This window comes from Trichoderma camerunense (genome assembly GCF_050948025.1).
Source record: "Trichoderma camerunense strain CBS 138272 chromosome Unknown V8C40scaffold_1, whole genome shotgun sequence".
NCBI lineage: Eukaryota > Fungi > Ascomycota > Sordariomycetes > Hypocreales > Hypocreaceae > Trichoderma > Trichoderma camerunense.
Genome location: NW_028145369.1, coordinates 3,258,612 through 3,282,813, shown reverse-complemented (window position 1 = coordinate 3,282,813; position 24,202 = coordinate 3,258,612). Strand labels below are relative to the sequence as shown.

The window sequence follows — 24,202 nt, the reverse complement described above, 5'->3', positions numbered from 1 at the left end:
ATTTTGCTGTGCTTCTGAATATTGGATTTACTCTCATATTTTGCTGTGCTTCTGAATGTTGGATTCACTCTCATCTTATGTTGTGCTTCTGAGTATTTGATGATACACTCTCTCGATAGGAAATCCTGCTACCTAAAGAAACTGAAAGTGAAAGTGATCCAGCAAGCAGCATGACGGGCTCGCAACGCTTCGTGTAAATAATATACGGATATGTACACAATTTCTTTGCCTCCCTGCCATACTCCTCCCAATGCAAGGCAAAGCGGAAGTGAAAACCATAAAAAATCGTCCGTCAAAAAGGAGAAACAGAAAACATTTGAATCATCCAAAGCCCTGCCATCGTAATCATCTATATATATACACGCTCTCCCTCTTGTTAGCTTGGGCTCGCCTCTTCATCCCCCCTATTACTTTTTGTTTCATTCGATGCCCCCTGAGTGTTTTCGTCTCCTCTAACGACAAACCAAAGTTTCAGTCTTCTTTCGGTCTCGTACCAGGAACATCCCCCCTCTTACTCTTACTCTCCTCCCTTCATCTTCTTTATATTCGAAGAGAAACCAGAGCGCTACCTACCATCTCACCAAGCGCTGTCTCCCCTACACAGCCTGGATATAATTAGCAGGCACACTGGCCGTCACACCAGCCTTTTCGACCTCCGCCCAGCCATCGCCTGAATCCTCCTTGACCAGCACGAAGCGCTCGCCCTCCGTCATGGAATGCTCGGCATCGCTCTGCGCGGTGTAGTCGTACAGAGCTTCCACGTACTGCAGCTTCTTGGCGCCTCTCTTGGGCGCTACCGCGGGGCCCTTCTTCCGTGAAGCGGCGCTGAGCGCCAGCGATGATGTTGTCGACGTGGAGTAGGTGGAGGATGGTCGAGCGGATGCCGAGGATGTTGACGGTGTAAAGTTGAGGTCTATATATGTTGCTGGTACGAGACCCTCCTTGTAGCCATCACGGACCTTGATCCAGCCGGAGCCGTCTGTGCAAAATTATATGAGAATCCAAGAGTTTTAAGGAAAAGGGGGAGGTTCTTGCAACTTACCATCGGGTTCCAATATCACCACCTCCTTGCCTTCCGCTACCGACAGCTCTCCGTCACCACCAGCATCGAACTGATACAGCACTTTGCCTTTCTTTTCTTCTCTTTCCGCATTGCCATTGGTGCTACCCGCTGGTGGAGCCGAGACATACGCCGTGGGAGGAGGTGCTATTACTCTGTTCCTCTTTACGGGAGCTGCGGCGGTAGTCTTTACGGCTGCAACAGGTGCGGTGGCCTTGGGGGCAATTTCAGAGGGTGCGTCCTCTGACGGAGTTTGTGGCCCGGAGATGACAGACTGTCGCGCTGACTGTGAGCTCAGCGAGTTCATGGTATTGGATCGAGCCAGGCTCTCGTTTGACATGGACGCCGGGTCGGGAGTGAGGTGCTTGTTAGTAGCGGCCTGGCGCTCAGCCTTGAGCTTCTTTCGCTCCTCCTTATTCTGCTCGCCAGGACAATCCGCAGGCACCTTCATCTCGCATTTGCTGTGGCACGTGTAGCCACAGTCTCGACAGTCGAATCCCTTGGCGCTCAAGCCCCAAATGCGATCACCGCACAAGTCGCAGTTGGTCGGTATCTTGAAAGTCTGGCTCTTAAAGTTGTGGTTCTTTGCCCCCAGCGTAACATCTCCAACCGCGGTTGTGATGGTGGTCGTTTCGACTTCGGCCGTGAGCCTCTTCTGGTCGACGGCAATCAGATCCTCTTGCATAGCGAACAGCGTGCGGATAACTTCGACTTCATCCTTCTTTTCCTTTCCTTCCCGAACTCGTTCCTTGACCCGCTTCATAGATTCCACCTCTTTGCGCTTCTTGTCAACTTCTCTCCGGAGTTCCCCTAGCTGGCCCTTGGATTTGGTTAGTACGTTACGCAGGTAAATCTTGGCTGTCTCGTCCACAATCATGAGGTCGTCGTCGTGCCAGACGGGGCTGGGTTCGAAGGCCTTGTCTGCCGGTTCTTGGAAGGCGCCCATGTTGTGGCGCATGTACATCATGGAGTCCAAGTGAGGCAGATTCCTCTGGATCTCCTTGCCTTGGTGCTCGATCATGCCGTTGCTCTGTTGAAGCATGGTGCTTTCCAGACGAGTCGCCACATCCCATAGAAAATTGAGCTTGAGCGTCTTGAACTCGCTCAAGTCCTGCAAGCTATCCATGACTTCGGGGACATACTCGTGGTAGTATTTTTCCTTTTGCTTGTTGGCAACATTGATGGCGATGAGGTAGGTGTTCTTGGCGTTGTTCATGTCGAAAAGCTGCTGCTGGTAGGCGTTCTGGGCCTTGGCCTTGTCGTAGTGCGACTCGGTCTTCTTGCGCTTGCTCTCGAGCTCTTGGCATGTGCCGTCGTACTTTGTCTTTATTTTGCGCAAATCGGCATAGACGGCGTCGCGGCTGGCTTCGAGCTTATCGGCATAGTCGGCATGGCGCTTGCGCAAGTCGTCGAAGCGGTTGTTGTAGAATTTGAGCGGCTCAGCCACTTGGGAGAGGAGGTTGTTCGCATAGCGATCGTGTTCTGAGGCGCGAGATTCGAGCGTCGTAAGCTGCGTGGACCAGGTTGTCAAGGAAGCGCTATAGGAAAGAAGCACTGTCAGCATCACGATCTCTTGAGTAGCAGTCTCTCTCCTGGTGCGATGCACCAACGCCGCGCATATGTATAGCTTCTTATATCTTTAGCGGAATGTCGGGCCTTACCTCTCCAGCGAGCCGGGGGTCAGGGTCGGGGTGTCGCCAACGCTCAACTGAGAGATCTTCCTATTCTTCTTCTCAAAGTACTTCTTGGCCAGCGCATCGAGCTTTGCGCTGTATTCCTTTTCGATGGCGGCGCGATCGCGGTAGAACTGCTGGATCTCGTCGAGCCAGGTAATGCCATTGTTGACCCAGGCGTTGGCCGCCTTAAAGCCATCCTGAGAGTTTGTCAGCGCCGCGCATGCAAGGGAATCACAGAAGCCCTCTGTGGCTCCTGTTCTCTGCTTGTCGTATTTCCCCTCTTCTCTGTCTTCTTCCTCTTTCTTCTTCTTCTTGTTCTTCCCTCTTCTCTTCTCCTTCATCACCAAAACCATCCCTCACAGAACAGCCATCGCCACGCAACTCAGACGCACCTTTAGCTCTGCGCCAAAGGTGGGCACGTCCACCTCGGCCATGACGGGAGAAGCCACTGACGGTGTTGAACAAGGGCGCAGCTCATATAAAAGCCGAGGATGCCTGCTGCTTGCTACTTGTTGCTACTGCTCAAGGCCAATGCTTCAGAAAAGGACGCAAAAGCCCTGCGGTATCGTGTGCAGTTCTCTCTTGATCCGGACGTGGGGAAGTCAGACTTGTGACATTGGGGGGTTAAAGAGAGAGAATGCGCGGCTTTGTCCCTATTGGGCTTTCGGTAGGGCGAGCGAGGCGCAGCTTGTTGGAGTTGGTCAGGCAACTAGCCCCGTGCTTTTAGGGGCTTGCGGCGCTAAAACACGGCGGCTATATGCCTGTAGCTCTCCCCCCAAAGTTCCAAGAGGTCCCCTGTGCGGAGACCCTGCAAGGTGCTACCCCGCCAATCTCCAGCGCTCCCGCCCAGAAACGCAACGGCAAAACGTGGCACGGAGAAATAGCCGGGCGAACGCTTACTCATTCCATCTCATTCATCAACCTGGGCTGTAGCATGAAGGATGAAGCTATTGGATGTCTTTGTATTGAATTGCTTGCGCTTATGCATTGTCTTTGAACTAACGAGCATTTGAATGCATGTCCTTTGTGCGAGTGTGTTTGCTGTGTTTACAAATTCCCTCCTGTTTGCCGCCATCTCGCTTACTCTGTACATGCTGCACATACACGTACTGTACGGAGAACAAAGGCAGCTTACATGTAATTCTCCTCGCCTCTCACTTCGCCACCTCACACGAACTGCTAGCTTGTAGTATCGTCATCATCACCAACAGCGAGCGGATAGAGAGGTAGGTACTGGTTATTCGTAATGATATCTTATTTTTGCTACTGAGGTATCATATAGCATCGCATTGTGCATCGCATCGCATTGCATCGTATCAAATAGGTATATCAGCGTATCTTGTCGTTCTTGTCGTTCACGCCATTGGTCTGCGTATCTCGAGATTCCCGCTCACAACTCTGCTCGGCTCAACTACATGGCTCTCGACCCAGCACGACAACCCATCCGGCGTGTCCCACCGCGCGGGCTCAATGGGCGAGATGTGATGTTTGTCGGGGCCTGTCGTGGGCGAGGGCTGCAGCAGCTCGATTCCCCCTTGCGATGCCTGGAACAGACAGTCTCGGTTGGCGTCTTGTAACTCTTCGTAGACGCCCAGGATGGTAGCTATCATGCCGTCTTGGTGGATGACGATGTACACCCGCCGGTCTCGGTCGTGGGGCATACGATATGCCATTGATGCGGTTTTGTTGGCCTTTTCCGCCGTTTCTTTGTGTATGAGAGTATCTTCGTGGTTTCTCTATCTGGAGAGTGACTGCAGCAGTGCTGTGATTGTGGTTGTGGTTGTAATGAAGATGGTGATGCTTCACAGTTAGCCATGCCATGCGAAATCCAAGTGATGATGAATTATCAACGTTTCCCAAACCCTTATGACGTAGGGGTAGGGCATGATCGAGATTAAGTACAGGTCATCTACCAACCGTGCTGCAATCGACAGGACAGGCGAATAGTGGCTCTAGCTACCCAGCAAGTAACCCAGTTCTACAGGCCTCGCGCTCGATTCATGGCGTTTCTTTGAGGTCATCTCGCCTGCAAATCTTCCCAATCCGCATCTAGTGGCTTCAACCGCCGGGGCTTGGCAATTAAGATCCAGTGACGACATGCAGCGCAATTTAAGGCCTTTGAGTTTTGTGACCCGCCGAACATGATTGCATGAAATGAGCTTCAACCCTCCACGGGGCACGTGCTTTCGTCTGATGGTTCCGCCACAGTACCGATTACGGATATGAGGCTAGGCTGTCGGTTATGCAACAATTTGTCTTTGTTCATGCTTATAACCATGGATCCCAATTGACCCCAACTTGAAGCTTTGAAGCTCTCTTTTAGCCTACCCTAAACTGCGGTGGTGGTTTTCAAGGGCGCGCCTTGGATGGCTTGTTCTGGGGAGAACCACTTTCGCCTGGGCCAATCAGGAAGGGCTTGAGTCTACATAGCTTCACCAGATGCATGTATATATAAAATGCTGCGGATGATGGCGGCCTAAATGCCACTGGGCAGCAGTTCCAATATCGCAGATAACCAGCATTGAGACGAATATTCCTCATATCTTTGCAGTAGCTGTTGCATCGACGCCCAAAGAGGGAACTGCTCGGGTTGACATTTAGCGCGCCCTGTCAGCGCGCCCTGTCCCTCATCTCCAACTCCAAGTTTATCCTAAGCCGACATTAACCTCCATCAGCAACGATCACCTCATCTCATACATACATACCTTATCTTGTCCAGCTGCGATTATAAAGGCGTCCGTTCAACACCGTCATGGCTGCTCGCCTCACCGCTCGTCGTTTTCTATCACCACTCTCCCAAATCCAGCGTCCTTTTATCCGCACAATGGCCTCTGCACCACCCACCGAATATGAGTTTGTCCTTATCATCCCGGACAAGCCTGGCCCCGAGGTTCGGGCCAAGCGTCTCGAAGTGAGGCCGTACGTGTTCATCAACTGATTCTTCTTGCACAATGAGATTTGTATCTGCTCGGTTGTCAAGGATGGGACAGTTTGCTGATTGCAATACCGTTTGTTGTGTAGCCAGCATTTCAGTGACATGACCCCCACTCTCAAGGACGGATGGCTGAAGATGGGCGGTATGTATTCATATACAGGATCCCAATTCAACGTCCCATGTTACGTGAACTAAATGCAAGTCAATAACTAGGCGGCATTCTCAACGAGGTTCCCGAAGATGACAACGATCCAAACACATTTGACTTTGCTGGCAGTATCATGGTTTTGGTTGCAAAGTCCAAGGAGGACGCTATAAACAAGGTCAAGGACGATATTTATGTGAGAGCAGGTGTTTGGGATCTTGAAAAGGTAAAACAAATCCAAAATTCGCATTTCAACATGATCTGGTCGGGTAATGGAGACTGACACTACCAACTAATCAGGCCCAAGTCTATCCCTACAAAAACGGCTTCAGATTCGAATAGAAGCTTAGTACACACAGCAAGGGCCCATGTCCGATACATCCTACATAGAGAGAGCAACATAGAAAAAAATCCAAAAAATTAACAAAAGATAGAAAAATTGCAAATGCCACCCAGCCAAAGTTAACAATATGATGTATCCGATATTACCCCGTTAGCCATCATCCCATCAGCGTAGCTGATCAGACACCATCGCTGGACGGCCCCAATGTCTTCCCGACCACTCCAGAGGCAAATTCCCAATGCAACGTACGCAGGATTAACCCAAAATTCAAAAGCACCGCAATTAGACCCAAAGCAAAATGAGCAAATAAGTAGACAGACGGCCTCGTGAGAACCGTCGACGTTTCTTCTCGAGACACGAATCATTTGCCATCGGTATCGGTTGTGGCGCTCTCCTCTGCTGCGACTCTCAAATCATAGCTGAGATCGAAGCATTCAGCAAGGAGCTCACTAACGCTGCCTTGACCTTCAGGAATGTCGCCATTGACAACGAATTTGCCATCCACTCTCAAGTTATCAAGCGAGTTGAGCTATTGAAACACTGGTTAGTACATATAATGAAACTTTTCAAATGACATTGATGAGAATACCTTCATGCTGTAAGGATACAGCTCTCTGACAGATGATACACCACCACTGTTCCGTACCTCGACGAGACACCTCTTGAGAGTTTGCAGTTGGTTGTAGATTGGCAGAAGAGCCTCAGAAACTGGCTCCGAGGCTAGTATGAAGGAGTAGATGTAGGCGTAGCTTCGGCGAATCAAGTACAACATCGTCCGTTGCGTATACAGGTCAGCAGGCCTGCCCTTGTCGTCGTAAAAGTTTCCATTCTGCCGGCTCTCATCAATCTTGTCGAGCTGGCGTTGGAAGTCATACAGGTCTGTCTCGCGAAGAGCCCAGGCCTGTGTCAGGGACAGCTTCTCCAACTCGTTGCGGATGCCAACAAGGGTGTGATATGTCGGGCGGAACTGCTCTGGCATAATTCCCTTCCTATTACACAGTATTAATTGCGTGGTCGTTTCAGTAGCGGCTGTTCATTTACTCACCTCTCCAATACAATCTCCGACCACTTGAAGACTCGCTGGTAGAGCTCACCAAGCTCAACAGAGCCTTGGGGCACAGAACCATCCTCGTTGACAAATTGGTCACCTTTGCGCTTCTCTCCGATATCTAGAAGCTGCTTCTGAAGCTTTTGGACCTCGGTACTTGAGAACTACGTCATCTTAGAGTTAGCGACTCAAATTCAATTTCTCTAGGTGATAATACGCACCTTTGCTTTTGTGTTTGCCAAAGAAATGGACCGTAGAATGGAAATCAACTTCTCATGTGTAGCAAGCAGAGGCTCGCCAATGCGACCTAACCGCTTCTGGAGGTTCTCCAACATCGCCAGGCATTTCCCCACCCGGTTCGACAGCAGCTTAAGGAGGTATGGAGAGTTCTCGGGCTTGCTGTCGCGAGTTTTGGCTTGTGTTATGCTGTTGGAAAGGTTCGACAGGGTGGATTTGATGCTCTCGAGGTCCTTGGCGGAGTAGAGGTCAGCCTCGGTCAAGTGGTCGAGCAACCGCTTGATTGTTGAAGTCAGCGCATAGCTTGCGGGGATATCATTGTTGCGTCCGATGGTGAGGTAGAAGAGAGAGAGAAGCTGGAAGCAGCTTTCCAAGACTTTATCAACTGTTGGATGCGCAGCTTAGCAAACGAGTCTCTGCATGGTTTTGAGCGGGTTCAACTTACGTCGGTTCTCTTCCTTGTTCCCTGTCTCGGTACGGATTTCGTCCAGCTCCTTGACCCTTGAGATGGTCTCATCGTAGAGGGGTATGATGTCCTGGCTCCGGATGTACGTTGTTCTGTCCTGCTTCAAGAGCAAGAGCTTGTCGCGGATGACGACGAGACTGTCTAGGACGGCCTGTTCCCGGGCATCCTGCGGTAAAGGCACTGCGGGTGTATCCATATCTGATGCTGTGGCAGAAAGAACTTATGAAGGAAGAGAGAGAGAGTTGAAACGAGTCACAAGCAAACCCGCGCTGTCGTAAATCGGTAGATTGCTTGGGGGAGCCGAAAAGATGTTCGTCGACGCCCTGGCTTCCAGTTCTTCCGGGAATGACGATGCAGGATCCAATGGCTAGTTCCGGGATTCGTCGGCCAATTGAGAACCTCAAGACGCACGCTTCGGGGTCGTTCTCAGGGGGGAAACTTGGCGCGGATTCAGTGAGAGTCGGTGCTGTAACTTCTGGTAGATGGAGATGGAAGAAACAAACAAGCGTCCCTGGATGCGCAAATGCAAGGAGTCGCGATGCTGCTTGTCTTGCTTCAATGCAGATGCTGGTGGGGAAGCTCAGCTCAAGGTGGGGTGGGCTCTGGATGCGTTTGGATGCTTTTGGAGAGTGACGACGTTGCGCATCCGGGCGGCCTCGTTGCAGCTGACGCCCGGCCGCTGATTGGCTGCGGCGATTCCGACCAATCAGTGCGCAGCCCCGCTTGCGGCACACGAACCGGCACGCGGAAAAACCATTGGCCCATTCGCTTTAGGTCTTCAAGCCCTCCAAGCCCGCGAATTTTGGACCAGGGTAATTTTTTGTGGTCCCCTAGCCTGGCCTTTTGTGGTGATAATTGAATTGTCCAAACCACTACTCTTTTCCCGTGCAGACTTGACATCTTCCCATATCCGCACAGACAAATCTCACACAATGTCTACCGCCGAGCTCGCATCTTCCTACGCGGCCCTGATCCTTGCCGACGATGGCATTGAGATCACCGTGAGTTACTTTCCAAAATCCTCGCTATATCGCCCTTTGTCGCCGGGCGCAGAGCCGAAAATTCTGTGCCCCGCGAAAAGGGCGACATAGAGAAAAAACCGTGGGAGAGTGTTTTGTGTGCTAAGCGACAATTTTTTACAACCATATAGGCCGACAAGCTCCAGACCCTGATCGCCGCCGCCAAGGTCGAGGTTGAGCCCATCTGGACATCAATCTTCGCCAAGGTACGAATTTCCGAAAGACACCCGCCCATGACGGAATAGGCTCTACGAAGTCGAATTTCCAGAAACCGAGAGAAATGAATTGGTCGCTGACGAGTTATGGTTTTTTTCCGACACACAGGCTCTTGAGGGCAAGGACATCAAGGACCTCCTGGTCAACGTCGGCTCCGGTGGTGGTGCTGCCGCTGCCCCTGGCGCTGCCGCTGGTGGTGCTGCTGCTGCCGCTGACGCCCCTGCTGAGGAGGCTAAGGAGGAGGGTACGTTCTGGCTGCTGCTCCGCGAACCCAAGGGATGGATTGTACTAATGTGTTCCTGCAGAGAAGGAGGAGTCCGACGAGGACATGGGTTTCGGTCTCTTCGACTAAACGGCCAGCTCCACCTGTTGCGGCGACTGTTTTTTCTCTTGCTTCTTTGTACTTCAACTGCATGGCACTTCGGGGTCTTTATACACATCGATGGATGCATACAGGATGGAGTGGGCGCCTATATCCTGCGTCCTGGGCAGAGTAGCTTCGTTCATAAGGATAATATGATGAATGCTCTCACACGACGGAGTTCACGCGGGGAGGGGACAAATAGTCAATTAAATGACTTGGGAAGAACAAAAAGAAATTTTTTGACAAATGTTGAATTTTTGCACTGGCATGGCATTGCCTATTTGCTGTGAAACTGCGTGAATGGGGCCCGAGCTGCTCGAGATTGGGAGTCCCCGTATCCGTAATGACGGACGCTATGTTCATCTACTGACAAGCGCTCGAAAACGTTACCCTTGGCTCAAGATTCGTCCCAAGGCTGCTTGTTTCATCGCCGCAGCCTCGTATCCCTTCTCATACCTTGCCTTCATAATACAAAAGGCTATATCGGTCTATTTTACAATGAGCACAGACGAAGGCACAAGCCCTGCTTCCTTGAGCGTCTTGGACATGTCCACATCTCCTTGGAATGTCTTCCTGGGAAATGTCGTCGTAAATGTCGTCACTGGCTTGCCAGTCTCGCTCTGCAGCTGTTGCGCAAGCTCAAACAGCGTCGTCTCTGCCGGCAGCGTCTTCATGATGTTCCCCGAGTCTGTCTGCAGCTTCAGCTTCGCCTCCGTGTGATCGGCCTTGGGTCGTGGGGGCGCAGCAGCAGCAGCAGGGGCGGGAGCAGAGGAAGATGAAGCTGCAGCCTCAGGTGCTCTGCCTTCACGAGCGGCCTTTGCTTCCTCGGCTTTGCGGCGGCGCTCGGCTCTGTCCTCTTCGATCTTGGCCTTGATGCGCTTCTTGGCTTCGGCCTCTTCAAGCTTCTCCTTGCGCTTCTGCATAGCCTCCTTGATCTGCTCCTTGCGCGCCAACTCCTCCTTTGCTTCCTGAGTCTCCTTTGTAGACTTTTGTCGTATTTTCTATCAATGGGTTAGAAGAGAGGTCAAACTGTACAGCTGGGCGGAGGAAGAGTAAATAGTCACCTCGTTACGCTTTGCGTCCTCCTTGTCTTGATCTGCCTGAGAAGCCTTCTTCGCCTTGAGTCGTTCTCTCAGCTCCGCAAGCTTTTCCTTTTTCTGCTCCTCGGTCAAAGGCGCAATTTCCTCTGTTGACTCGGAGAAGTCTGTATGCTCACTATGATGGTGTTAGGCTAAATTCTTATTCAAAAGTAAAGAAGACGACCATACGTCTTGCTGGCATGGTAGCTGGCCAAATCAGGGTTCCTGAACCGCTTCCCGCACTCGTTGCAGATGAGAGACTTGGCCGACTCGCCCGTTTCCAGCTCGGCAATCTTTGCCTTGGTCTCATCCTCGTCCTCGTCGTCATCGGCCTGAGCAGCTTGGATTTCCTCGAGTGACTTGTCCTGGTTGTCTTCTAGCCACTGCAGAGCTCCCTGTACTGCAGTTTGTAAAGACACGTGTGAGATGAGGCGCCGCTGATGCTGGGGGATGGTGGTCTTTAACACTCACGTCCTCCAGACTTTTTGACGGCGAGCTCAGCCCGAGCCCGCTCAAAGCCCATGTCAATTAGGGTATCTAGATCGGAAGCCATATTTGCTGAGATTTGCTCTTCTCGGTATGGAGAGCTGTGAGATGGAGAGGATGGGGTGTGAAGTGATGAAATAGGTGTGACAGTAATGGAGAGGAGTGTGGGGTAGAAGGTCAGTAGAAGAACGAAAGCTCGTAGTGGAGATGTTGCAGCTGCTGCAGTTTACAGAATTGCTGAAATACAAGGATTCATGAGTTGATGAAAATAATAAAATAAGTCACCGAGATAAGTAAGCAAATAACGTGACTCGTGGGATTTATTGAAGCACCTTTATTCACTTCACTGAGCTCTGGAGGTGGTCTTGACTGCACAGCGTCTGAATCGTTAGGTACCAACACCTACGTAAGATGGCGTCAGTGCTACATACAACACATACATGTGCTTATCTCCTACAGAACATTCTGCAATATTCTGCAGGGAGACGAGTTATACTGAGACATTGAGCGTACAGTAGAATGCCTGTTTACATCACATCGACAACGTCCAAATTTCATGTGTAAAGCTGTCAATTTACCTACTGAGCTGTTATGCCACTTCTATAAGCTAATTCAGCGGTGATATCACAAGACGCAGGAGCTCTGCACTGGTGCAAACTGTAGCTCTAGAGCATCTGACCCTTCCATCATATGATAGAGATCCAGCACTCCCCTAGCTATCGTCAATTTCCACACGTGCACCATCACAAGATGCTCTTCTCAAGCTCTCAAGTCTGGTTTCGCGTAAATTAAATCGCCGTAGCGTGCAAACTTCGCTGCTGTCTCAGTGCTTTCTCTTCCCCCCTGCACGGGACCAAAAGACCCTGAAGACGGCTTAGTCATGCCGCATCTCATTTGGCCAGCTCAGCCTCGCCAGCCAATCTCGATACAGGGGCCGAAGCGACATGCCATCCATCAATCACGTCTCCGGATCTCTTCTTTGTAATCAAACAACAGCTGCCCGTCCTCTCAACCACCGCTTGCTCTCCCGCTCTTGTTTCGATTATACTTTTGGCACAGCCTCTGATCTCTTCTTCTTGATACTCGTTATTCTTGCCTCCCTTTTTTTTCAATCCCATCTGTCGATTTTCGAGTCCGCCGCGTTTCCCCGCCGCTGCAGCGCCATCGATTCAAACACGACGACATCTTTTGCTTTCCGGCTCGTGCCCAGCTTCCGACCTTGCCCCTAGCTCAACGCCAGCATCTTCTCCGCAGCTTCATTCGCCATGTCGGTCGAGATTGAGCCTTCTGAGCTGTCGTTTCGGCGTATGTTGTCTTTTCCGCCCTACGTGGCCGTGACGCCATCCTGAGCGAGAGCATCCATTGACGGACTGGCATTGCATAGGGCCCTTCACCGTCGAGGTCGCGCAGATCCTCAAGATCAAGAACCCAAGCTCATCGCCTTTGGCATTCAAGGTATGTCCATGTCGTGATCCGCATGTGCCACCTGTAGCTTCTGCAGTTTCCCACGACTGCATTTGTTTGTGGATACCTCCTGTTTCAACAAGATCCCTGCTAACTCTATTTTACCAGGTGAAAACGACGGCTCCCAAGCAGTATGATTGACCCTCGTGTTGCGATTCTACATCCGATTTGTCAAGATGGAAATTTAACGTTCTTTTTTCTCCTCAACAGGTACTGCGTTCGACCAAATGCGGGCCGTATTGAGCCTGGCCAGGATTTCGATGTTACGGGTACGTTGGGTCGCTACAAGGCAGCAACAGTTTTGGCAATGCCGCTGACACCAGCATAGTCCTTCTGCAGGCGATGAAGGCCGATCCCCCGCTGGATGCAAAGTGCAGGGACAAGTTTCTCGTCCAGTCGGCCCCCATTACTCCAGACAAGGAATTCGCCAGCATTGCTTCAGTGGTGAGTACCTTCACGCCTACCTACATCCTCAGACACATGAACTGACCATGTTACACGTACAGCTCGAGACAACGGAAAAGTCTGCCATCTACGAACGAAAGATCCGAGTCAACTGGCTACCCGCAGGTGACAGCCCTGACCATGGTCCCACCGCCGTCGCGACGCCTAGCAAGCCTGCCGCAGTGAATGGAGTGCGTATCAATCTTTACGCTGGCTTGACGATACATGTGACTAACGGCGACTCATTAGGCATACGATACTCCCGATGCGCCTCGATCCTACTCCTCTCCATCTGCTGACGACGCCTCAAACGCCGCACCTCCTCCTTATGCCAATGACGACAGGGAGGATGATGATTCCAGACCGCAGACTGCCAAGTCTGCTGCCTCCAAGACTGCCGCCGTCAGCTCAGTCCTAGCGGGATCAGAAGACTACAAGGCCAAGATTGCCCAGCTGGAAGCTGAATTAGCCAACTACAAGAATGGCGGTCTCCGACAACGCAATGTTAAGGGCAGTTCGGAGACGGAGAAGAGCTCGGGCGGAGCTCTTGCTCAGCAAACCAAGCAGGGTGTCGAGGGTGTGCCTGTCAAGATTGTGGCCATCTTGTGTCTCGTCAGCTTCTTGCTTGCCTACGTCTTCTTCTAAGCCTCTCCTCTTGATGAGGAGTAACAAGTTACTTTCCGAGCTAATGAGGATTGAGGAGGGGAAGTACTGCCAAGGTTAACGGCCAACCTTGAATTAGAGGAGGTTCTCGCCCACATCTCGGCGGCAATGAAAACCGCCAATCATGAGAGGCAGACCCTGCCAATTATTATATATGATGGATGGGGGGACGGCGCATTGATTTTGAGTGTGTACGAAGAAAGTGGGAGAAAAGATGCGTGAGCTGTGCTCCTTAGCGATGCCAAAAGGGCGCTGGCGAATGGAGAGAGAATTGTGATGGAAGCAGGGCTGTCCCATGTTTTCTTTGGCTCGCCGAATCTCGTTGAATCTCGTCGAGTGAGTCTGGGCATGCGTGCAGTTCTCTGTACTTTACTTTGTTTTTTTTGCAGTAGTTTTCTTAGTATCTCATAGGCGTGTCTTTGCTCCTTTTTTCTTGTTTTCTTTGTTGTCACTCCTTTTTCTTTCCCGCCCTTTCTCAATATTTCACTCCACATGTTTTGTACTTTTTCCTTGTTCGTTCGATTTTGGGGTGCTTCAACTGTTTATTCCTTTTGTAAGTAATTTGGTGGATCCAAGTAGAATGCGTGCCTTGCTCGTTTGGTGGGCAATATCAGGTACTCAGTTAGTCAGGTAGGTTAGGTAGGTAGGATTGGAAAAAATCAATTGATGAAAGTTTTATACAATGTGTTACCATACGTGAATCTTTTCATATTCTTGAGCCTCTACCTAATCATGCCACGTAGCATTTCATTTCATTTCTCATAGCTATTCTATAGCCCCCAACCCGAGGGCTTGAATCCGTCTGTCTTGGTTTCATCTATAACCGTTAATTCTTCTTCTTTCTTCTCGTTACAACGCCAAAGGACAGAGTGAGGTGCTTTTTTTTATATCGCAAAGAAACGCTTATTACAAGATTCTAGCCCTCCCAACCTGAACATTGGCTGTGTGTTGCGTACACCCATAAAACGACATGAAACCACCCTTTTGATGGTAGTATTCTTTTTAAGCCTCGACTTCCGACTGCTTCCATTTGACAGCGCCGCCAACGATACGGCCGCCCTCCTTTCTCTTGACACGGCAGCTAATACCCACGTTTTCGTCGAAGATGAAACGCCAGATGGCATACACCCAGCTCTCGTGGCGGGGAAGAGGCTCGTAAAACTCCTTTGCAATGTCATACACAGCGTGAAGTCTCGTCCAGGGAATGGCCGGGAAGTCGTGGTGCTCGTTGTGCAGCCCCACATTGTAGGTCAGAATGTTGAGAGGGCCGTAGTAGGAAAAGGTCTCTGGAACGGGGACCTTGTTGTCCGGATTCCGCTGCGTAGGAGTGACGGTCTCGTAGACGTAGTGCTCGGCGATGAAGTGGCCTGCCAGGGGGTGCAGGCTGCCGGCGAGGAAGGAGGAGAGCAGCAGGTAGAGGAGGGCGTTGATGGAAGCGAAGCGGAAGAGGAGGATGTCAAAGGCGATTTGGGTGACGACGTTGAGGAGGTGGATCCAGGTCATGGGGATGCGGTAGACGGCCATGGGGCGGATGGCGTAGAAGAAGATTTGGAACGTGCAGAAGAAGGCCTTGCCGAAGATGGAGTCGAGGACAAAGGCTTCTAGGGCGGTTGGGAGATCGGTGTCAAGGCCATCCACGCCGAGAGACTTGTGGTGAGTGAGGTGATACGGCTATATACAGAGTTAGTATATATCTTTTGAGGTTTGACAAGAGATTGTGCTTTGAAGCATGGTGGTGTCGATGTTCGGACTTGACATACCCTGAACGAAGCACTATAAGGAATGCCAATGGGCAGGTTGGCAACGATGGCGATGAGCCGGTTGGCCAGCGGGCTCCTGAAGGCGAGGTTATGCGAGATTTCGTGGATGGCCAGGAACAGGTTCTGGTTGGCAGTGGCGCCAAAGACGTAGGCGACGGCCCAGAACTTCCAGGACCAGAAGGGCGTTGACCGCAAGAGGTAGGCCAGGACGATCTGGAGTGTGACGACGCCGGCAACGACATATTTGGTCAGAGGCTCAGGGCCGCATAGCTTGAGGACCTGTAATGGAATCTTGAGTTAGCGGTTTTGTTTCGAGTGGCGTGGGGATAGATGAGGGATGAGGGAGCAATCTTGCCTCGGGATGGGCCTTGATGATGGCCAGACGGCGTGTGCGGTGCGGCTCTTCGGTGTAAGTCCAGAAGAACTCGTGCAGCTTATTATTATCGCTGTCGGTTGGAGCTGGAGGAGCAGCAGCAGCCTGAGGTTTGGCCTCTTTGGTGGCCGTTGTGGCGGCTGACCGAGCCATCTGGGGTGATGATTTGAGTGAAGAGATTGACTGATGCTACGATGTTTGGATGATCAATCAGAATCAGAATCGAAAGGGAGCAGCAGTAATTGTCCGTCTGTCTTGTCAACGATGGCAATTCAAGGCTGTGGTTGAACAGATGTTGTTGAGGTTAGAAACGGCCGCGCAGCTTCGCCATCTCTATTCCGAGCTCTCACCGGACCAAGTGGGCTGGCTGTTCTGTTTCGTAACACCGAACACAAAAGCGGTGTCTCTAGCCTCTTGCAGTAAATCGAAACTGCACCAACAAATTCGCAGAGAGGTTACAGTGCATCAGGTACCCAGAACCGCCTATTTGTGGAGGGGCAAAGAGGCGCTGGAGAGGCTTAGCTTCAGGGAGGGGGAGAGGCGCTGGGCCAATCAGGGTGGCGGGGTGGTCTGATTTAGACGGTTTGTGTTACGACAAGATGGACGATATATGTAAGAATCAGGTATCAAGAGAGGGGATATTTGATGGAGATATTATGAGGGGGAATAAATAGATTTGGATTGATGAGACTGTTTGCGATTATCGAGAGATAAGTGTGTATATAGGTGGTTGCTGGGAATGTATCAATATCTACCTATACGAGGGACTCCATAACCAGATCTCTGCAGGAATACCCGGGAGTAAATCACTTTTGCTTCATTGAATGGAACATAATTTTTAAATCAGCAATATGAATCAGGTGGCTCAATTCTTTATTTCAATTTTTCATGTGGCAAAAAAGAATCTTTCAAGCCATCCTTGTTATGGCCATGATCAGCGAGTAAAGGGGGACGAAAGTGCTACTTCTGACAGCTGAATAACTGGAGTTGGATCACATGTGAAGTTCTATCTTCATCTACAATAAGTCAATAACGACAAGTTCACTCCATACCCCACGGGCATTCATATACCAACTACATTGGTTACATCATCATCGTCATTGCTATTTCACGCATCATTTCATCACATCATTCTACAGCTATTTACAACTACGACTACGAGGCATCTACGAATTTTACGCTACATCTACAAATCAGTCAGTCAGCTCCCGCCAAAATCAGAAAAGTCGTACGGGCAAAATCCAGGAAAACGCCGTGCATTTCTGCAGGTCTTTGCAAGTGCTCTCCGAGAAATAGTATTCATCGTGAGAGATGTAGTATAAATATTTCGTCTTCTCCGCCCCCCCCCGTACGCGGCTCATCTATTTGCACACCTCCGCCGCCGCCCATCATGTGTATGTGTTTATAATATAGGTAGGGTATGTATCTCGATGCCGTCGTTATCCAGAATCGGCTCCCTTATTCCCTCTTTTTCTTTTCTTTTTCAACTCATTACTTTTTTTGGGGTATATATATATCTTCGTAACTCATATTCCGTTGCTCTTGCAAGAAAACACGCCGTGGACTGTGCCAGCATCGAATTGATCGATGATGCCCTGTACACTGGCATACGTGCCCACTGTCAGGAAGAACACGCCCATGATGATGATGGCAATGTTCACGGCCGTGGAGAATGCTGCAGTAATGCCGTTGCGTTTCCGCCCAACTTGCTTGTCCGCGTTTCGCATGCGCAGGTACGCAACGCCCCAAAAGATGAAGCCGAACCAACTGTCGAACAAGGATGACATGACGGACAAGACTGAGTAAAAAGACTCGTTAGTATGGGAAAGATGGTGGCTTCAGAGCGGTTAGAACTTACGTGAAGAAAAGAACGGAATGACCTGGGAAATGATAAAGGCAAAAATCCAGGTTACGAGCAGGATGCCGAACCAGCTTCCCCATCCCACAATGGTGTGGCTATTCATGTGCACCGAGTTGCGAAACGCGCGGAAGAAGACGAAGCGCGCTGTCACCGAGGCGTACAGGCATCCGAGGAAGATGAGTGTTGGGATCATGAAGGAAAAGGAAACCTTCTTGTAGAGATCATCCAACGATCCAAACGCCGGAGCCGTGACATATTGGTTGCCAGTGTAGGCGTAGATAACGCCGCCGACAATGGAGAAGACAATGATTTCGGCAATCGTGCAAGCCCAAAGCGACTTGGGGAATTCTCTGAATAACAATCTTGTCAGTATAACCGCAGCAAGGAAACAATGGATTGGAGAATCGAGGGCTTACCGAGGATCACGCATCTCAGCAATGAAACTGGGGAGAGTAATCTGGCCAATAAAGGTGTAGCTAATGTTCAGGAAGGCTGACATTCCGTTGACAAAAGTCGTGCCCTTGACTGGAATAGCCGTGACAATGGGCGAGCCCAGAGCCGCAGTGTATCCTGCAGGCTTGTTCTGAACAGCCGCAAAGATGGTTGCCAGCAAAACAGAGATAAAGGTAAAGATTGCCGACGCGGTACCGAGCTTGGACATCATGCTGAACGTGCGAGGCAGAGACGCAATCAAGCAGATGACTGTGACCACGACGCCAAACTCCACGGTACGGCAGCCGCCAACCTTGTCGCTTGCAGTCATGGTGTTGAGGTACTCTGCGCCGACCAGAACATGAAGAGCCTGGATAAATGTATTGTTCAGGACAAACATGATGGCAGTTAACCACCACGCCCATTCCTTGCCCCAGAAGAGCATCTGGCCAATGTCGCACACGTCGCGCACCTCTGGATGTCGCAGACAAAACTCCCACAGGACGAGACTTGTATAGAGCACAAGGGCTGCAACAACAACAGTCAAGATCAAGCCGGGGACAAGACCCAGCACGCTGTAGGACCAAGGGAAACTCATAATGGCCAGACAGATGTACTCGCTGAAGAGTAGCGCCGCGGTCTTTTGCCATGAGCAAGTTCGATATTGGATCGAGGTGCCATCTTCCGATGCGAGCTGTCGGTTGAGGATTGCTTCGCTAGACTCTTCGCTTTCAGAGAGATCGCTCTTGAGATAGGCGGGCAGCGGTGCTATACGGGGACCAACCCAGACGCTGGAGCCGCCAAATAATGAGGCAAACCGCGAGAAGCCACTCGAGTGAGACACTGTCGCCTCGAGATCTTCGGGCGGTGTCTTGAATTTCTCAGACATTGTTGCGACAGGGAGGGGTGATGCCAAGAGAACAATGAAGTGGCCGAAATGGGAAAGAAAAGGGAAGATGAAATAATCAAACAACAAGATCAATACGCTTCAACCTTAAACCAGGACTCCGAGGAATGAACCAAGCACAGCGACTCCAACTCTATGGAAGCAATGTGTGGTTTTGATATGCAGTAGAAGAAGAGGATGGTGATGATGGAAGGATGATGGAGCGTCGGTGCAGCGAGGGCCCGAGATAAAAACGGCGATCCTTCCCATGCAGTGATGCTGCTTGGATGTATGTAGACCGTTTCCTGCCCAATAAACGGCCTTGTAGAAGAAAAAAGCAGGCAAGATTTGCACCACCAAGAGCCCCTTAGCGCAGAGACGGCAGGGATCTCGCGAGCACGTCAACCACCGCGACCATATCTACACCCATAGAATGGCTGAATGGCCCCATATTCCCATGTTCCTACGGACTTGTTAGGCAGGCCAGCCTCCGGAGAGTCTTCGCCAAATGATGACGTTATTCCGCCTCCACGATCTAGCGGGCATGGATTGAGGGCCTCTAGCCCGCCTCTGCAGCCCGTCACGACGAATCTTGTGGAGTCGCATCATTTTAGCCCTGGCCAGAGCCTTGTGCTGCAAAATGCTCCGCACGACTCACATAATTTGCCGATTGATCCGCCTTTGCTCCGTCGAAGAGTGGATGGGGGATCTTCGCGGGTGGTCGCAAACGGCCCTTCGCCGACTCGTCGGTCGCATTCCAACCAGGGAGATTGGATAGCCTGCTTGCGTGCTCGGTGAAGTTGGATACGCAAGGGAGCAAAGAATGGAGTCGCCGAATGGATGATTGGGATGATTGGGCAAGGCGACGGGGCTAGTTTTCGGTGGCTGTTTCGACCAAGCCTCTTGCGTGAGCGGCCAACAGATATTCGCCCTTGGTGAGACTTTCTCGTGGCTTGTTCCTGGAATCGAGGCTTTTAATCTCTGATTTTTACTCGCCACGGTGCTTCGCACAATACTCGTAGAACCGTCGGTGGGTGGCCATTGTAGTCATTGGTCAGCCTTGGATCTTGGAATCTAAGAGAGAAGTAAGCAAACACTTGTGGGTTAGTCTCTTGTCCTCCTCGGAAACGTTGCGCAGGAGAATTTAGCCACCAGATCTGGCCTACCGCGTAGAACAAGATTCAATGGCGTTTCTGACCGCATTTGGCGGCGCAAACAGCGGCTGGACTCTTCTAGCTCCGACTAGGCAGAAGCATTTTCTTGTCGGCTCAAGCAAAGAGCAACGATTAGCATCCTCGTGTCGCAAATAGACTGTCCAGCTGCTGCATTCGCAATCGTTGGAGCGTATCGCGCAATCTGCAGGGCCAGAGTCTAGGCGAGTTCTAAAAGGACCAGGTTCCAGCGATTTTAAGCTTATTTCAGAACGTAGCTCTGCTAGCCACCGTTTGCACGTGCCGGAAATCCCAACGTCCAAAACGTTGATCAATCTGGCAGATCTTTTTGCAAAGTCGACGAGTCTGTTTCTCTTGCAAATGGTGTTTTGTTTTTGTTCTTTTGTAGCATTTGCCAGAGTAGTGAAAGATACCAGATATTCTCTGGACTAGAGTTTTTTGTGCAGAAAGTGCGTAGCAGGTAGGGCGAACCAGCGCTGCAAAAGAAATTCCCAGTGAGCTCTACGGAGTACAAAACTACAACTCTACGCGCTCAACACCAAGTTTTCACCTACCGTAGATATCACCAAGTGCTACTACGCAACGCAATTCTTTGCGCCAGTTCCCCAACCCACAGAAATACAGATCTGTAGATCTCTCACGCAAAACAACAAAGCAGCCAAGATCACCAGGAGATCAAGGATATCCTCCTCAACTGAAGAAAATATCAATCAAATCAACATCCCGTGATTAAAAAAAATATTGACACAAATGACAAAAGAGTTCGGCGCCAGGTTACACCCTATTTGGGATAAACCAGACGCCTACATCTCTGTCTATCTAGTGGAGAAGGCAGGCGTCCCTGCCTTGCTCCGTTTAGTCCTGGCCAGGAAGTTGTCGATTTTTTCGTGATTCGTCGGGGTTTCGAACTCGGGGTGTCGTCGGTGTCGTCGATTCGGTTGTTGGCCTTCGATCCTCAGGGGGGTAGTTTGACCTGACCGCTGCACCACGGCGCCTTCTACCCCCCAATAGCTATTGATCTTTCGGGGGGTTATAAAGTGTTCAACCCTGTTGTGCGGTCCGTTGACAGCTCCCCGTCCTCCAGGAGGAAGAGGGGAGCATAGAAGAGGCATTCAATGATGATATCGAATGCTATGAAGCTATAGAACCTCTGTAAGCCTTGCAGCGACATTTGAAGCCGGTTGGATCAGGGTGTTGTGGTCCTGGGGAGCACCAACATGGGTACAGTATGACGCTCGCTGGTGGCCCCGCCGCACAGATTGCAGTATGGAGCGACGTGTCCATAAAATCCCGCGCACCCAAGGTGAGGGATGTAATCGGAGCAAACATAGCTGATGCGGCGACTGGATATCCGATATCATACTGAGCTTCGTATGAATGAAATCCGACTGTGCAGATCTCTTAAAGTGTTTTGATCCGCAGCTCGTAGCATGAGGTACGCGGCGAGTCTCTGAAGAGTCATCCATCCGTATAAGCAACCGTCTTCTCCAGCGTCTGGTATCTGTACTACCGCCGGTGACTCTGCGTCATGTACAGGACAACAGAGATTTTTGATGGTGGAAATAGTGTAGAAGAACACTACAGAATGGCTGGGAGATGTCTTCATCATGCCATAGCTATCGAGATAACTGCGAGGTTTGCATATGATCGTATAATGCTCGCTCGGGTCTGTCGGAGGATCAGACAGAATAGGGCCGGCTCAAGATGGCGAATGGTGTGTAAAATGCCGCACGACAAGCGGAACGCACATGATTTCGGTGTTTGAATACACGTCAAATGGCCATCCGGCAGCGTATTGACAAAGACTCAGGATGCATGCATGGAAGAAGAAGAAGAAAAAATAAATGCAGGTTTACAATTAGGCTGTCGTGGTGGAAATTGGTGTGGCGCAATGGAGACACGGAATGCACTTATTGGGGCAGGCTATCACCAAAGCGGCAACCACGGGTGCTGCTTGCCCTTTGTGGATGGCCGCACCGATAAGTGCATCTGTCGTTGCCTCGATTCTCAGGCTTTATTGCTCATGGAACATTGATCTTTGACTTGATGAAAAAGCAAAAAAATACTATAATTCATGAGCCATTGATTGTGATTAAGTTTATCTATCTACGCCTCAATACTCTGTTCCTGTCGCAGAATTACATATGGTGGGCGACCCTTGCAAGATATGAGTAATGCCCTCGTCTTGACAGTTCCGCTTTCAATATCACGCGCTTGTTGCCCATGATTCGGCCAATGTCCAGAGTCTACGAGCAACTGCTTCGTCATGAGCATATTTCGGAGTCTCCTTGATTTGGCAATCATCAATGAATGCTCCTGGATGGTCTACATCGCCATTAGCTTCATGCTTCAAATCATCACAAAGAGTTGCGTACCGTCGAGACTCGGATCTAGCGCAGCGATGAGAAAGCTTGCAGCTCCCTGGCTTGCAGTCTTGTATACCATTTTCTGGTTCCTAAACTCACCTGGAAGATGTCGTTGAAGTTCCGTCAAGACAACTGTTCAAAGTCAGCTTATATGTACCCTCATGGACTCTACCATATCCTATCTGGGCATGATTGACTCACCTCCAGGAGCGGCACTAACGGCCTTGATCTTTTCTCCAGAGAAACCCTCAGTTAGTCCCTTAGAGAGGAGCATCAATGCCGTGCTGGTCTGGGAATACGCCAAAAATGGAACGTATCCTGTGCCCATGCCTGTAACCCACCCCATGCCGAGCTTTTCTGCATTTTCAACGTCGACCTGCTCGTCCTGTGGGAGGTCTTTTCCGCCGTCAAAGTTGTAATCACTGAAACGGAACGGCTGGACGTAGAATCCGCCACTGACAATGTTGACAACCCGCGCCTTGGGTCCCGCGGCTTTCAACTGCGAAGAAAGAAGCGTCGTGAGGACGAAATGGCCGAGGAAATTGGTGACCAGGTGTGCTTCAAGCCCATACTTTGTCATCTCTCTCTCGGGCATGGCCATTACCGCTGCATTGTTGATAATGATGTCAATTTGTGGTGTCAACTTTTGGATGTTGGCGGCAGCCTGGCGGGCACTGTCTAAGTCTGATAAATCGATATGGACGAGATGAATCTGCGTTTTCAGATTTGGATTCTCGGCCCGGATAGTGTCAGCTACGGCAGAGGCCTTGGAGAGTGTCCGAGCTGTGAAGATGAGATTCGCTGGGTCATACTTGGCGAGAGCTTGGGCAGTAGCAGCACCGAGTCCGTTGGGACTGACGCCAGTGATGAGAACTATATGTTTCAACCGTCAATTGCTACGATTCGTGACTTCAAGGCGAAAGGAAACGGCCATGTACTAACTTGTCTTTCCAGCAATTTGGTCGCGAAAAGAAGCTGCCACTTCTTCGGCAGTTGTCTCTGCGCCAAAGTTGTTATTCGAAGTCATTTCGTTCTGAACTTATAAGCTGTTGTTGCGATGAGCCCTGGAAGTCTTCCGACTGTCTCATCATAGCTCCTTTATACATGTAACCATTCCCGGCAATATTATGGCGATATTATCGCCGAAGAAACTCATTATGAGCCGAACACTTAACGACTTACACTCCGGATTTTACAAAAAAATCTCCGTCTAGGAAGCCAATCTTGCATGACCTTTTTGGGAAAAGCCAGATCGAAACAGTGGCTGTCAGCCAGCGGAGTTAATGCACGATCTGTTCCTTGCACTAGCTTGTCTCCACATGGCTGAAGTTCTCTCACATCATCATCATCGCCATGTGATTTGCGTCGCGGCCTTTACATGGCAAATAGAATGCTGGAAAACATAATACCAGGACGCCGTCTATTGTCTTTACCCGTTTTGACATCTAATCATCCTACTTGGAAGCTTATAATAATTACATAACGCTTATGAACCGTCATCATGAGTATGCCATTGGCCGTTGGGCTGGGCCGAGCTAGCTATACGTATTGTCGCTCCCTCTAATACAAAGCCATTCTAGGCACTCCGGCTGATATAGGAAATCCCTGGGGAAAGCCCTCTGGGGAAGAAAAACCTAGGAACCCTCCGAAAGAAATTCGCCCCAAGTACTCCTTGCATAGAATTCGCAAGCTAGGTCCTTATCTGTT

General features: G+C 50.5%; 9 protein-coding genes across 9 annotated transcripts; 3 read left to right on the top strand and 6 right to left on the bottom strand.

Annotated features, from left to right (window-relative positions):
* Positions 1-42: 42 nt before the first annotated feature.
* V8C40DRAFT_231434 (uncharacterized protein) lies at positions 43-3,351 on the bottom strand. The gene is made up of 4 exons (XM_083212923.1): positions 3,129-3,351; positions 2,722-2,933; positions 1,043-2,598; positions 43-979 (listed from the first exon to the last, which is right to left on the bottom strand). The coding sequence occupies exons 1-4, from the start codon at positions 3,168-3,170 to the stop codon at positions 597-599; spliced, it is 2,193 nt and encodes a 730-aa protein (XP_083079695.1). The 5' UTR covers positions 3,171-3,351; the 3' UTR covers positions 43-596.
* A 1,881-nt stretch (positions 3,352-5,232) lies between these two features.
* Positions 5,233-6,245, top strand: V8C40DRAFT_231429 (uncharacterized protein). Its single transcript, XM_083212922.1, has 4 exons — positions 5,233-5,655; positions 5,758-5,813; positions 5,885-6,042; positions 6,117-6,245. The coding sequence occupies exons 1-4, from the start codon at positions 5,489-5,491 to the stop codon at positions 6,156-6,158; spliced, it is 423 nt and encodes a 140-aa protein (XP_083079694.1). The 5' UTR covers positions 5,233-5,488; the 3' UTR covers positions 6,159-6,245.
* V8C40DRAFT_231424 (uncharacterized protein) lies at positions 6,044-8,521 on the bottom strand. The gene is made up of 5 exons (XM_083212921.1): positions 7,890-8,521; positions 7,429-7,829; positions 7,205-7,371; positions 6,749-7,148; positions 6,044-6,688 (listed from the first exon to the last, which is right to left on the bottom strand). Exons 1-5 carry the CDS (start codon positions 8,104-8,106, stop codon positions 6,521-6,523), a joined length of 1,353 nt encoding a protein of 450 aa, XP_083079693.1. The 5' UTR covers positions 8,107-8,521; the 3' UTR covers positions 6,044-6,520.
* Positions 8,522-8,842: 321 nt separating this feature from the next.
* V8C40DRAFT_272271 (ribosomal protein P1) lies at positions 8,843-9,497 on the top strand (the record flags this gene model as incomplete). The annotated part of the gene is made up of 4 exons (XM_083220336.1): positions 8,843-8,911; positions 9,061-9,135; positions 9,254-9,389; positions 9,451-9,497. 4 exons carry the CDS (start codon positions 8,843-8,845, stop codon positions 9,495-9,497), a joined length of 327 nt encoding a protein of 108 aa, XP_083079692.1.
* A 247-nt stretch (positions 9,498-9,744) lies between these two features.
* On the bottom strand, positions 9,745-11,627 carry V8C40DRAFT_231416 (ubiquitin-related domain-containing protein). The gene is made up of 5 exons (XM_083212920.1): positions 11,588-11,627; positions 11,060-11,476; positions 10,778-10,988; positions 10,574-10,724; positions 9,745-10,510 (listed from the first exon to the last, which is right to left on the bottom strand). Exons 2-5 carry the CDS (start codon positions 11,139-11,141, stop codon positions 9,998-10,000), a joined length of 957 nt encoding a protein of 318 aa, XP_083079691.1. The 5' UTR covers positions 11,142-11,476; positions 11,588-11,627; the 3' UTR covers positions 9,745-9,997.
* Positions 11,628-12,029: 402 nt separating this feature from the next.
* Positions 12,030-14,325, top strand: V8C40DRAFT_231414 (PapD-like protein). The gene is made up of 7 exons (XM_083212919.1): positions 12,030-12,379; positions 12,459-12,529; positions 12,647-12,669; positions 12,749-12,807; positions 12,867-12,982; positions 13,045-13,173; positions 13,232-14,325. Exons 1-7 carry the CDS (start codon positions 12,340-12,342, stop codon positions 13,625-13,627), a joined length of 834 nt encoding a protein of 277 aa, XP_083079690.1. The 5' UTR covers positions 12,030-12,339; the 3' UTR covers positions 13,628-14,325.
* Positions 14,326-14,332: 7 nt separating this feature from the next.
* Positions 14,333-16,145, bottom strand: V8C40DRAFT_231410 (fatty acid desaturase-domain-containing protein). The gene is made up of 3 exons (XM_083212918.1): positions 15,761-16,145; positions 15,406-15,684; positions 14,333-15,316 (listed from the first exon to the last, which is right to left on the bottom strand). Exons 1-3 carry the CDS (start codon positions 15,929-15,931, stop codon positions 14,648-14,650), a joined length of 1,119 nt encoding a protein of 372 aa, XP_083079689.1. The 5' UTR covers positions 15,932-16,145; the 3' UTR covers positions 14,333-14,647.
* Positions 16,146-16,828: 683 nt separating this feature from the next.
* On the bottom strand, positions 16,829-19,179 carry V8C40DRAFT_19830 (transmembrane amino acid transporter protein-domain-containing protein). The gene is made up of 3 exons (XM_083211948.1): positions 18,056-19,179; positions 17,637-17,989; positions 16,829-17,576 (listed from the first exon to the last, which is right to left on the bottom strand). Exons 1-3 carry the CDS (start codon positions 18,958-18,960, stop codon positions 17,305-17,307), a joined length of 1,530 nt encoding a protein of 509 aa, XP_083079688.1. The 5' UTR covers positions 18,961-19,179; the 3' UTR covers positions 16,829-17,304.
* Positions 19,180-22,335: 3,156 nt separating this feature from the next.
* Positions 22,336-23,522, bottom strand: V8C40DRAFT_260967 (uncharacterized protein; the record flags this gene model as incomplete). Its single annotated transcript, XM_083219205.1, has 4 exons — positions 22,336-22,454; positions 22,505-22,627; positions 22,697-23,368; positions 23,438-23,522. 4 exons carry the CDS (start codon positions 23,520-23,522, stop codon positions 22,336-22,338), a joined length of 999 nt encoding a protein of 332 aa, XP_083079687.1.
* Positions 23,523-24,202: the final 680 nt, after the last annotated feature.

Excerpts from the sequence above, each read along its gene's own strand:
- V8C40DRAFT_231434 (XM_083212923.1), bottom strand. The coding sequence starts at position 3,170 with ATGGCCGAGGTGGACGTGCCCACCTTTGGCGCAGAGCTAAAG. Across the intron at positions 2,599-2,721 it reads ACCCCCGGCTCGCTGGAGAG|CGCTTCCTTGACAACCTGGT; the intron begins GTAAGGCCCGAC and ends TCTTTCCTATAG. Across the intron at positions 980-1,042 it reads GGTGATATTGGAACCCGATG|ACGGCTCCGGCTGGATCAAG; the intron begins GTAAGTTGCAAG and ends AATTTTGCACAG.
- V8C40DRAFT_231429 (XM_083212922.1), top strand. The coding sequence starts at position 5,489 with ATGGCTGCTCGCCTCACCGCTCGTCGTTTTCTATCACCACTCTCCCAA. Across the intron at positions 5,656-5,757 it reads AAGCGTCTCGAAGTGAGGCC|CCAGCATTTCAGTGACATGA; the intron begins GTACGTGTTCAT and ends TTTGTTGTGTAG. Across the intron at positions 6,043-6,116 it reads GTGTTTGGGATCTTGAAAAG|GCCCAAGTCTATCCCTACAA; the intron begins GTAAAACAAATC and ends CCAACTAATCAG.
- V8C40DRAFT_231424 (XM_083212921.1), bottom strand. The coding sequence starts at position 8,106 with ATGGATACACCCGCAGTGCCTTTACCGCAGGATGCCCGGGAACAGGCC. Across the intron at positions 7,372-7,428 it reads TGGCAAACACAAAAGCAAAG|TTCTCAAGTACCGAGGTCCA; the intron begins GTGCGTATTATC and ends AAGATGACGTAG. Across the intron at positions 7,149-7,204 it reads TCGGAGATTGTATTGGAGAG|GAAGGGAATTATGCCAGAGC; the intron begins GTGAGTAAATGA and ends ACTGTGTAATAG.
- V8C40DRAFT_231416 (XM_083212920.1), bottom strand. The coding sequence starts at position 11,141 with ATGGCTTCCGATCTAGATACCCTAATTGACATGGGCTTTGAGCGGGCT. Across the intron at positions 10,725-10,777 it reads AGCTACCATGCCAGCAAGAC|TGAGCATACAGACTTCTCCG; the intron begins GTATGGTCGTCT and ends ACACCATCATAG. Across the intron at positions 10,511-10,573 it reads AGGACGCAAAGCGTAACGAG|AAAATACGACAAAAGTCTAC; the intron begins GTGACTATTTAC and ends ACCCATTGATAG.
- V8C40DRAFT_231414 (XM_083212919.1), top strand. The coding sequence starts at position 12,340 with ATGTCGGTCGAGATTGAGCCTTCTGAGCTGTCGTTTCGGC. Across the intron at positions 12,530-12,646 it reads CATCGCCTTTGGCATTCAAG|GTGAAAACGACGGCTCCCAA; the intron begins GTATGTCCATGT and ends CTATTTTACCAG. Across the intron at positions 13,174-13,231 it reads AGCCTGCCGCAGTGAATGGA|GCATACGATACTCCCGATGC; the intron begins GTGCGTATCAAT and ends GCGACTCATTAG.
- V8C40DRAFT_231410 (XM_083212918.1), bottom strand. The coding sequence starts at position 15,931 with ATGGCTCGGTCAGCCGCCACAACGGCCACCAAAGAGGCCAAACCTCAG. Across the intron at positions 15,685-15,760 it reads TCATCAAGGCCCATCCCGAG|GTCCTCAAGCTATGCGGCCC; the intron begins GCAAGATTGCTC and ends ATTCCATTACAG. Across the intron at positions 15,317-15,405 it reads CTTATAGTGCTTCGTTCAGG|CCGTATCACCTCACTCACCA; the intron begins GTATGTCAAGTC and ends CTCTGTATATAG.
- V8C40DRAFT_19830 (XM_083211948.1), bottom strand. The coding sequence starts at position 18,960 with ATGTCTGAGAAATTCAAGACACCGCCCGAAGATCTCGAGGCGACAGTG. Across the intron at positions 17,990-18,055 it reads GCTGAGATGCGTGATCCTCG|AGAATTCCCCAAGTCGCTTT; the intron begins GTAAGCCCTCGA and ends ATTGTTATTCAG. Across the intron at positions 17,577-17,636 it reads CATTCCGTTCTTTTCTTCAC|TCTTGTCCGTCATGTCATCC; the intron begins GTAAGTTCTAAC and ends CTTTTTACTCAG.